Below are 12180 nucleotides of genomic sequence, written 5' to 3' on the forward strand. Positions count from 1 at the left end.
TGATTAGTAGGATACTATAGCTACTACGGACTTCGCACAGTCTAACACGATAAGCACTATTTACAGACTTTTCGAATCCTCAGTTTATATGAATTTTGAGCATAGACAGAAACATACGTTCTCAACTGGTAAAATACATACGTAATCACTTCAGCTACACACATTTTAATTGTGCGTCTATACTATAAATATTTGTAACAACTTGGATTTGTGTCGGATTCAGTGATGGTATGACACCTATATCACTAATTACAGTTAAGAACGAGAGAGAGAGAGAGAGAGAGAGGCGATAAATACTGTTTCAGTAGCTTGACATGTCATTTAAGTTTGAGATGGTAGAATATGAAAGCAGATAATGAAGCAACATGAAATTATGAATGTAACAATTTACCTGGAACGTATCATTGATTGAGGTGAGGGATATTATCCCTTGAATCCACCGCGCGCCCTGGTTCCCATATTTCAGGAACGATGGCGTCAAGTCCTTAAACGGTCGACTCTGGGGCTTCACGTAGATTTTAAGAGATCCTGCAAAAGACAGAAGTAATATCTCATTAATCTGTATTTGTAGAAATCATTCTCAACAGCCTTAGGATACTGTTAACCGAGCTACTAAAGACAGGATCACAGAAGCGACAAAGTTATTAGTAACGAAGCTAGAGCAAGACAAAGCAGACTATTTTTGGCATAATGAAACCACCTTCTGCTTAGAAACTAATGACTGGAGGTCTGGGTAAAAAGCAAGACGTTCCGCGTTGTTGCCTGTTGTTGTTGTTGTCTTCATAGTACGAACTGGTTGTCCATATCACGAATTAATCTCTTTGGAAATTAAAGAAAAACCAATAAGAGAGCTGAAAGCTTCTATCAGGACACAAAACTATTTCGCTTGCAGCAGTGGAGTATAAAGTTTCCCGAAGACCCAGTGGCAATTTACTGTCTGGCTGTGCTGACAGCCGTAATGTTTCTATTTTGGATCCTCTGACCTTTCTTTGCGCGTTCTTGAATTAGTCCCACGAGAATCCATACCATTGGTGTATAATAATTAAGCTGATTTCAAAAACACTTGTCCTAAATCTGAAATGTTGTTGTTTCAGTCATTGATTGTGATATCGTGCAGTTCTGAATTCCTCTCTCTTGGGAGCTATTCACTTTATTTCAGTATAGCCTCTTCATCCAGAACCATCGATCACCTGCCATACATATTCATATCTAGAGACCTGATCTCCAAGAACAGTTAACTTCCATTCAGTGATGTGAATTGTGTGCCTCAACGATACAGACGGCTGTACAGTAGGAGTAACATCATAGGAGGGATATTTGTGGAGAGGCCCGACTGACATAATGTTCCTACAGAGGAACTTCATCCTTTTCAGTAGCTGCAGAGGCAATGCTCTGGATGATGTGGCTTCCTGGACGACGGCGTGTGCTCGTGCATTATCACTCTGAAAGACGAGCACATAGCCGAAATGTTGACATTAGGGCTGGACAATAAGTCTTACAGTTAAAATCTCCCTCTGCAGAAAAACTAAGGAGACTGTTCCACTCCTATGATATGAGTTTAACACCACTGGACCCAACTCATCACACGCCACACAGCCATACACTCATAGATATAATAGCAACAAAGCGACCAGATAAAATAATTCGCGCCAATCAGACATCCGCTCCGGGACTGTCTGCTCATGACGTGATATTCTTAAATTACTCAGTGCATACTACCAAAGAAAAATCTCACCTGGTAACCTACAGAAACCTAAAAAATGTTACCCATGACGCTCTTCAAAAGGATTGCTCAGAATACCTTGGCATGATATAAGCAATGAACCGACTTTAGACGGAAAAATTCGGGAATTATGTCGCAAAATTATTTCACTGTATGATAAACATGCTCCTCAACGCACTGTCAAGGTAAAGAGAGCTCCCGCTCCGTGGCTCACCACTGCATTGCGCCAGTTAATGAATAAACGTGATGCTGCACATAGGGCCTTCAAGCGTAACCCAACTCCCGAGGCGTACGAAGCTTATAGGAAACTACGAAATAGAACCAAGCAAAGCGTGAGGAATGCCAAAATCAGACATGCCCGCTCTGTCGTATGCGGCATATCAAAACCTGCTGCACTGTGGAAAAAGCTGCGCAGTTTCGGTATAGGGAAGCGAAGATCTGACGCTGTTTGTCAAGCATCTGCAGAAGAATTAAACGATTTCTTCTCAACAGCTGTAAACTGCCACGCAGCGACAAATTACCAGCCCCAAGATATCAATCGCTCGAGAGACAAGTTTTTCCTAAAACATGTCACTACCGGCACAGTACACAAGGCAATTATGAGAATCTCTTCCGAGGCAGTAGGAAATGATGAAGTTTGCATTGGCATGATTAAGAACGTCGTAGACACTATTACTCCAATTATCACAGACATCTTCAACCTGTCTCTTGTCAGTAGTACACATCCTACTGAGTGGAAGCAAAGTTTAATTCAACCTATACCCAAGACTGACAACCCTAAGTCGCCAGGTGACTACAGGCCGATCAGCATACTACCTGCAATATCTAAAGCCCTAGAATACATCGTCCATGAACAGCTGACGGATTACCTCAAAACTCATAGCATCCACGACAAATATCAGTTAGGGTTTCGAAAGCACCATAGTACAGCAACTGCATTAATCAAAGTAACTGATGACATTAATCATGCTAAGGACAGACGTGAAGCTTCCATCCTAACACTGCTTGACTTTAGCAAGGCTTTTCACACAGTTGACTTTGATATATTACTAACTAAAATGAAGCAGCTGAATTTCTCAAACAGCGCAATACACTGGTTCGACAGCTACCTCAAAAACAGAAGTCAACAAGTCATTTGTGGGTCGGAAAAGTCATCATGGAAAAACGTGCGCTCTGGAGTTCCCCAAGGCTCCGTCCTTGGTCCATTACTCTTCTCACTGTACATTAATGACATTTCTTCAGTGATTCACTCCTGCAACTACCATCTATATGCCGACGACATCCAACTGTACATAAGTGCAAGCCCCAAGAACATTGCTGACGCAGTAGCGAGTATGAACGCAGATCTTTGCTCTGTTTCTTGATGGGCACAGAACATAGGTCTGAAACTAAACCCCAAGAAATCCCAGGTCATACTTATATCTCATCCAAAGTTAATCAGCCGGTACTTTCACGAAACAGTCCCTCAAATACTCCTCAATGGTACCCAACTAACATACCAGAAAACAGTAAAAGACCTTGGAATAATCTTGGATGAACTCCTAAACTGGGAAGAACAAACAGTCACAGCTTGCCGGAAATCGCTCTCCTCCCTACATGCAATTCAAAAATTTAGAAAAATATTTCGAACCCATGTTAAACAAAAATTAGTCCAAACACTAGTCTTGCCTAATCTTTACTACTGTGATGTAGTTCAACACGGCACAAATAGAAAATTCGAGATGCCTCGAGCTAGTGATGAATGCTTGCGTTAGATACGTTTGCAATATACGGTTGTATGATCTTATCAGTCCTTCATACTCCCAGCTAGGTTGGATACGCCCACATAAGTCACGCGATCTCCACACGATGTGCTTACTTCATCGATTTCTTAGCCACAGGTGCCCCCAATACTTATCTTCTCACATTAAACACCTATCATCATTCCACAACCGCAATACCAGATCGGATACGTCTAGCATCTTGGCTGTACCTTTACATAACAAAATCTTTCTCCGTGTCATTCTCCATCTCAGCCATACGACTATGGAACGCGCTCCCCTGTGATCTGCGTCTTATCCAGAACCACTCAACATTCAAGAGGGAACTCAAGACTTACATATTAGGGACGGTATAGCCACCATTGTTGTGCCCCTCTCATCTCTTTCTTTCTCCTCTCCATCATAGCTTCGAATTTTACCATTCTATTTCTCCTCCTCTAACCTATCCACCTCTTCTATATCTCTTTGAAGTTGTTTCTTAATCGGGATTTACATACTGTCCGAGTTTCTACTAATTTCAAGTGTCATAGGTTTTCCTGCACACATCTTAAATAATTGGACATATTTATAATGCCTGTGTTATTATGTAGATGACACACCAATATCCTGTATAACGAAACTTCCTGGCAGATTAAAACTGTGTGCCGGACCGAGACTCCAACTCGAGACCTTTGCCTTTCGAGGGAAGGCGTTCTACAGGGATGTCGTGAGTCGTTCTTGCGTAGCTCAGCCTGTAGAGCACTTTCCCGCGAAAGTCAAAGGTCCAGAGTTCGAGTCTCGGCCCGGCACACAGTTTTTAATCTGTCAGGAAGTTTCATATCAGCGCACACTCGCTGCAGAGCGAAAACTTCAGCCGCGCGGGGTAGTCACGCGCTCTAGGGCGCCTTGTCACGCCCCGTGCAGTTCCCCCCGTCGGAGGTTCGAGTCCTCCCTCGGGCATGGCTGTGCGTGTTGTCCATAGCGTAAGTTAGTTTACGTTACGTTAAGTAGTGTGTAGGCTAAGGGACCGATGTCCTAAGTAGTTTGGTCCCATAAGACCTTACCACAAATTTCAAAATTTTCCAATTTTCCGAAAACTTCATCTTGTATAATGTTTGCTGTGTGTGAATGAGAACCCTAAGCCATTTGGAGACATATGTAAAGAAAGCGGAGGGACCCATCAGACTATGATACTACAGACGACTTCCTGAACGTTATTGTAACTGAGATTTCGAACTACTAATCCAATGCTTGTTGTTGGTCTACTTCTCAACGGTAACGTACGATGGAGGCACTAAACTAATTTCAGTCTTTTCCGGACTGCCTTTTCGAAAGGAAAATTCTTGACGACTTAATGCTTTTTAGGAAGGGAAATAAGGACATTTGTGTGAGCAATAAAAGTTGCGAACAAATAAGGTAAGACGAAGAATTTGAGCTGGTTGACATTAGAGCAAATACTAAAATGTAAACTTTCACGGCCGGAAATATCATGTCCATTATAATGATCCGGGCTGTTATGCCGTGGTCGGTTGATGAATTCTGAGGTGATTCCCAACGTTTCGTCTCCGACTGCGGGAGACATCTTCAAGGGGGTCCGTAGCTTGATGGAAGGTCCAACACACACACTGGCTCGCTACTGACTGCCGCTAAATCCCGTGTCCGCGCGCCCCCGCGCCGCGGCGTGACGTCACGTGTTTTGAAAACGTCAGTGCAATTGGCCGCTGTCCGTCGCCGTCGATCGCCGTTGCCATCACCCAGTAGTGGACGAGTGGTACACATCTTCTTTAACACCGGCATCCATATACCGTTTAATTTGACGCCCTCCTCCTTTCGGTTGAAATTATTTGGGTGTTTAGCGATTTCGATTGCCTCCCTGTAGAGCCTTTCGTAGTATCCGCTCGTGGCCGCTCGTACTTGCGTCTCCTCGAAACGAATATTGTGGTTCCCTGGCTGGAAAGCATGCTCCGCAACAGCTGATCGTTCCGTTTCTCCTCTTCTACAATTTCCCTTGTGCTCTTCCAAACGTTTAGAAACAGTTCTTTTGGTGGTACCCACATAAACATCACCACAGCTGCATGGGATCCTATACACTCCAGATTTTTCCAATGGTTTGCGAGCGTCCTTGGCAGGTCTAAGGTATTCCTGTGTCTTCCTGGTGGGCTTGTAAATTACGGTAATATTCCGCTTCGTCAAGATCCTCCCTATTCTTTCCGTTACATTATTAACAAACGGCCTGAAAACCGTAGATTTTGCAGTAGCCTGTACGTCAGTATGATTTCTGCGTGGCTGCCTCAACGCACGTTTTATTTCGGCAGACAAATATCCGTTCTTCGTCAGTGCATTGTGGAGATGTTCCATCTCAGCGTCGAGCAGCTCAGGTTCACAAATATTTCTAGCTCTGTCCGCTAACGTCTTGATAACACCCCGCTTCTGTTGTGGGTGGTGGTTCGAATCCCGGTGCAAATAACTGTCCGTGTGCGTGGGTTTGAGGTATACTGAGTGGCCCAAAATACCATTTTCGTTTCTAAACACAAGCACATCGAGGAAATGTAGTTTGCCGTCTACCTCCTCCTCCATAGTAAACTGAATTCTTGAGTTTATACTGTTCAGATGTTCGTGGAACCGGCTTAGTTCCTCCCTGCCATGTCTCCACAACACAAACGTGTCATCCACGTATCGGAACCATACATTTGGTTTCTTGCTGGCAGTAGCTAAGGCCTGTTCTTCGAATTTCTCCATAAAGAAGTTTGCGTTTCCCGGACCGTTATCAATTTGTCCAAACGTTCGTTATCTGACGATGAGACGTCTGTGCTTGCCAAGGGAGGAAATTTTGCTGTTAGTCCGCGTTTTGTGCCCACGGAAGAAATTATAGCCAATGTAGAAGCAGGAATTCGCAGTGTAGATTCTGTAACAGCTGAAGAAATACGTATAGAAACAGTGAGAATATTAGCCAATGCAAAACCGCCGAAAAGTAATATAACTGTGGGTGAGAGAAGAGCTTTAAAACTCCTGAATGACGACGATAGTATTTTGGTTCTCCCAGCTGACAAAGGAAGCGCAACGGTGGTTATGGATGTGGCCGACTATCAGAGAAAAATTACGGATCTACTGGATCCGCAAGCATATAGGAAGCTGAATAAGGACCCCACTAACAACGATCTCAGAACTGTGTCGCGGTTAATAAAAAAGTCCTCCATTGAAGAGAATGTACAGAAAGGTCTCTGCAGTTCGGTTGCGCTACCACCGAGGCTTTATGGATTGCCCAAAATTCATAAAGAAAATGTTCCGTTAAGACCGATACTAAGTGCCATTGGTTCGCCCACCTACTCGTTAGCCAAGATTTTGACTACGCTGTTAAAACCACATGTGGGCCGTTCGGACTCGTATATAAAGAATTCGACACATTTCATCAGCAGATTGAATGGCATAGTGGTCCAGCCGGAGGACATATTGGTCAGCTTCGATGTGGTATCGCTGTTTACCATGGTTCCACTTAATGATGTATTGGAACAGCTGGATCGATTTTTTCCTGCCGTTATTTTAGAGCTGTTTAAGTGTTGTTTGACGGCCACGTACTTCAAGGGGAATGAACAGTTTTAGGAGCAAACTTCTTTATGGAGAAATTCGAAGAACAGGCCTTAGCTACTGCCAGCAAGAAACCAAATGTATGGTTCCGATACGTGGATGACACGTTTGTGTTGTGGAGACATGGTAGGGAGGAACTAAGCCGGTTCCACGAACATCTGAACAGTATAAACTCAAGAATTCAGTTTACTATGGAGGAGGAGGTAGACGGCAAACTACATTTCCTCGATGTGCTTGTGTTTAGAAACGAAAATGGTATTTTGGGCCACTCGGTGTACCGCAAACCCACGTACACGGACCGTTATTTGCACCGGGATTCGAACCACCACCCACAACAGAAGCGGGGTGTTATCAAGACGTTAGCGGACAGAGCTAGAAATATTTGTGAACCTGAGCTGCTCGACGCTGAGATGGAACATCTCCACAATGCACTGACGAAGAACGGATATTCGTCCGCCGAAATAAAACGTGCGTTGAGGCAGCCACGCAGAAATCATACTGACGTACAGGCTACTGCAAAATCTAAGGTTTTCCTGCCGTTTGTTAAAAATGTAACGGAAAGAATAGGGAGGATCTTGACGAAACGGAATATTGCAGTAATTTACAAGCCCACCAGGAAGATACAGGAATACCTTAGGCCTGCCAAGGACGCTCGCAAACCATTGGAAAAATCTGGAGTGTATAGGATCCCATGCAGCTGTGGTGATGTTTATGTGGGTACCACCAAAAGAACTGTTTCTAAACGTTTGGAAGAGCACAAGGGAAATTGTAGAAGAGGAGAAACGGAACGATCAGCTGTTGCGGAGCATGCTTTCCAGCCAGGGAACCACAATATTCGTTTCGAGGAGACGCAAGTACTAGCGGCCACGGGCGGATACTGCGAAAGGCTCTACAGGGAGGCAATCGAAATCGCTAAACACCCAAATAATTTCAACCGAAAGGAGGAGGGCGTCAAATTAAACGGTATATGGATGCCGGTGCTAAAGAAGATGTGTACCACTCGTCCACTACTGGGTGATGGCAACGGCGATCGACGGCGACGGACAGCGGCCAATTGCACTGACGTTTTCAAAACACGTGACGTCACGCCGCGGCGCGGGGGCGCGCGGACACGGAATTTAGCGGCAGTCAGTAGCGAGCCAGTGTGTGTGTTGGACCTTCCATCAAGCTACGGACCCCCTTGAAGATGTCTCCCGCAGTCGGAGACGAAACGTTGGGAATCACCTCAGAATTCATCAACCGACCACGGCATAACAGCCCGGATAATTACAATGGACATTAGAGCAAATTCTGCAGAGAGTTAGAGGAGTGAGGAAAGAGGGTGATACTATGGTGTACGATACTTTTCTGCTCAGCCTCATTTGTGATACTTCAACCACTGCTCAGGCATCGCACGAGACACCAGTCTCCGTGTGCAGATGGCTAACAGTGGGGGTCACTGCTGTTAGGCCCCGTGCCGAAATTGACCTAACCGTTGTCATGCAGTTGGATGCCGTCCTACGGGGATGATCCCTTATGCAGGGCGTACTATCTACAACATGTAAGAACCGATTTTGCTTACAGACCTTTCACCACTTAGTAATGCTATGCCTGAAGGCCTCCCATAAATTTTAGACTGCCATGTTTGTCTCAAACCCTGGCACTCAGGTACTTATAGACAATGAGGACATAATATCTAAGAAGAAAAACAACTGACACAACACAGAGGAATTATTCGAATGGAACGGAAGTCGCTACATGTAATTTACATGTACAGAGAAACAAACGATTACAATTTAAGAAAAATTGGATGATTTATTCAAGAGAAAGCGATTCACAAACTGAGCAAATCAATAACGCGTTGGCCGGCCGGAGTGGCCGAGCGGTTAAAGGCGCTACAGTCTGGAACCGCACGACCGCTACGGTCGCAGGTTCGAATCCTGCCTCGGGCATGGATGTGTGTGATGTCCTTAGGTTAGTTAGGTTTAAGTAGTTCTAAGTTCTAGGGGACTTATGACCACGGCAGTTGAGTCCCATAGTGCTCAGAGCCATTTGAACCAATAACGCGTTGGTCCATCTCTGGCCCTCATGCAAGCAGCTATTTGCCTTGGTATTGATTGACAGAGTTGTTGGATGTCTTCCTGAGGGATACCGCGCTAAATTATATCCAACTGGCGTGACAGATCTTCAAAATCCCGTGCTGACTGGAAGACACTGCCCATGATGCTCCAAATCTTCTCGACTGGGGAGAGATCCAGTGACCTTGATGGCCAAGGTAGGGTTTGCCAAGCACGAAGACAAGCAGCAGCGGGAACTCTGGCCGTGTTCTGGCGGACATTACTCGATGAAAGATCAGCCCAGAATATTTTGCCATGAGGTGCAACAAAAGTGGGTGTAGAACGCCATCGACGTACAGCTGGCTGTGAGGGTGCCGTGGATAACAAGCAAAGGGGTCCTGATATGAAAAGAAATGGCACCAGACACCATCACTTCTGGTGGTCGGGGCATAGGGCGGACAACAGTCAGATTGATATCCCTCCACTGTCCGGAGCGTCTCCAAACATGTTTTCGCTGGTCATCGGGGTACAATTCGAAGCGGGACTTATCACTGAAGGCAATTCTACTCTATACTCTATTCATTGAGATTCCATGGGGAAGAAGTGTCTGGTGACGCGCCGAACAGCGGTGGAATACCAACCTGAATATCGTCCGCTGTACGGCCCTACAGCCAGGGGTGATGGTGCAGGGTGCCATTTCATTTTATAGCAGGACCACTTTGGTTGTCAGCCGCGGGACCCCTACAGCATGCAGGTAGATCTATGACATTCTACGCCATATTTTTTTGTCCTTCACGGTAAGCCAACCTGGGCTTACATTTCAGCAAGATATTGCCCGTTCGCATTTGCTGATTGTCTTCGGGCTTGCCAAACCCTGCCTTGACCATCAAGGTCACCGGATTTCTCCACAGTTGATTAAGTTTGGAGCATTACGGACAGCGTCCTGCAAACCAGCTCGGGATTTTAACGATCAAGGGAGAGACAATAGGACAGAATTTGGCACGATATCCCTCATTACGACATCCAACAACTCTGTCAATTCGGATGTCCTAAGTCATACGACCACACCGCCGCCTGAGAGATCGATCCTCCGAATGCTATTCTCTCGATAAACGGAACAGAAAACGGCTGTGTTAGCGAAAGAGTATACAGACAGTCGCAGTACTTATGCTCGCTGCGAGGCGCCGCTAGGCCACTTCATGTGCAGCAGGAGAGTAGTGCAGTTGTGCCAGTCCACAGTTCGTAGCCGCGCTCAGTGGTCAGCCAGCGCCGATGTTAGTCATCGTCTGCAGCTCACTCATTGCTGCCATCGAGTCTTTGTAGCTCCGTTCCAAGTTAGTCTTTAAATTCACCGGATTCGACATTCAAGATTACGAGAGATTAATTCGTCACTGCAAGATTTGTGACTTGTAAATTATGTCATTCTACAGGCGCTTAGTCTCGTCGCGTCTTCTATAATTGTCAACCAACTGATCATGGACTACAGCAAAGTTAAGTAATAAGTAGTTTCTTATTTCGTACTCCTGCTAATTAATTGTGTTTTCCTGTAGTAGCTACCAAGCAGTCTTGGCAAAGTAGAACCCACATTTCCACCTCCTTGGCTACCTCATATTTGCACCTCATGTTGATGGACTCGATTATGGTGGAAGATCGAGAGCCATCATCAATCAGTGCCAAGCCGTATAACTGCTTGCGTAAGGGTCAGAGGTGGAGCAACAAGTTATTAACTTGCTCAGTTTGTGACGTCTTGCTCTTGAATAAATCATACAGTTTTTCTGAAACTGTAATTATATGTTTCCCTGTACATGTGCATTACGTCTACCGATTTCCGTCTCATTCGGATAATTTGTTCGTGGTGCGCCGTTTTTTCTTCTTCTTTCTGTCACAGAGTATATTTTTTCTTTTATTTGGGATGGGAAGGCTATTTATCAGAGTAAATTTTGGAAAAGATAACTGCAGTCAATTGAGATGTCATGTAGCTAGAACGTTTTGCGGGAATTCAAGGAATTGTAATGTACTTTGATTATTTTCCTGCAGCTTGTGCACCTATACTTTTTCATTTATATTAATTATTTATGCTATACACAACTGAAAATTTTTGTAGTTAATAAGTGTAATTAACATAAATTATCATGTCTTCCTCGATAAATGTAACAAATCCATCACCACTTAACTAACCTCCAGTGTTTGCCTATCAAATGCTCATTACGTAAAATAGCTTTATTACGTCGGACTAAAAACAACCCTGAAGTGGACTGCAGCAAGTGGATTGAAACGTCGACAATTTAGTTGTTTTCGTACTTTACAATGACGCGGCCCAAAATTATCCAAAATTATTTTATCGAACCGAAAAATATTAATCAGATGACACTTCAATCCAATTATTTTGTCGATAGCTACAATTCTGTGAAACCCACATCTAATAACCGTTTTCAATTTATTTATTTGTTTCATTAGCTCCGAAATGACTGACAGGAGAAATGTAACTCAAAAAGAGAGGTGCACTGATATGTAGTGATGGCTGCAATACGATTGCATAGTCGTATAAACTATAGTTAGAGCACTTGCCGTCTGTGCATCGAAACGAACATAAGCACAGGAAAGGCAGTGGGTCACTGAACTGATGCGATTTGGTACCAACGTGAGTTGAACCTATGTAGAGCAAAACTACAAATTGATCTACCTATGTCTAATCAATGTAGCACTCTTAAATATCGTGTTACATTGAAAAGTACCGGGTGATCAAAAAGTCAGTATAAATTTGAAAACTGAATAAATGGTGGAATAATGTAGATAGAGAGGTACAAATTGACACACATGCTTGGAATGACATGGGGTTTTATTAGAACCAAAAAAATACAGAAGTTCAAAAAATGTCCGACAGACGGTGCTACATCTTATCAGAATAGCAATAACTAGCATAACGAAGTAAGAGAAAGCGAAGATGATGTTCTTTACAGGAGATGCTCAATATGTCCACCATCATTCCTGAACAATAGGTGTAGTCGAGGAACAATGTTGTGAGCAGCACTGTAGAGCATGTCCGAAATTATGGTGAGGCAATGGCGTCGGATGTTGTCTTTCAGCATCCCCCGAG

General features: G+C 44.3%; 1 protein-coding gene across 2 annotated transcripts in view; it reads right to left on the reverse strand.

The window, feature by feature from the left end:
• Positions 1-12180, reverse strand: part of LOC126469803 (MAM and LDL-receptor class A domain-containing protein 1-like) — a 1070274-nt gene that overhangs the window by 371527 nt on the left and 686567 nt on the right. For both annotated transcript variants that reach the window (XM_050097061.1, XM_050097062.1), the window contains exon 6: positions 392-528. In XM_050097061.1, the coding sequence (XP_049953018.1) occupies positions 392-528 (137 nt within the window). The remainder of the gene's footprint in view (positions 1-391; positions 529-12180) is intronic.

This window comes from Schistocerca serialis, chromosome 3, assembly GCF_023864345.2.
Source record: "Schistocerca serialis cubense isolate TAMUIC-IGC-003099 chromosome 3, iqSchSeri2.2, whole genome shotgun sequence".
Lineage (NCBI taxonomy): Eukaryota > Metazoa > Arthropoda > Insecta > Orthoptera > Acrididae > Schistocerca > Schistocerca serialis.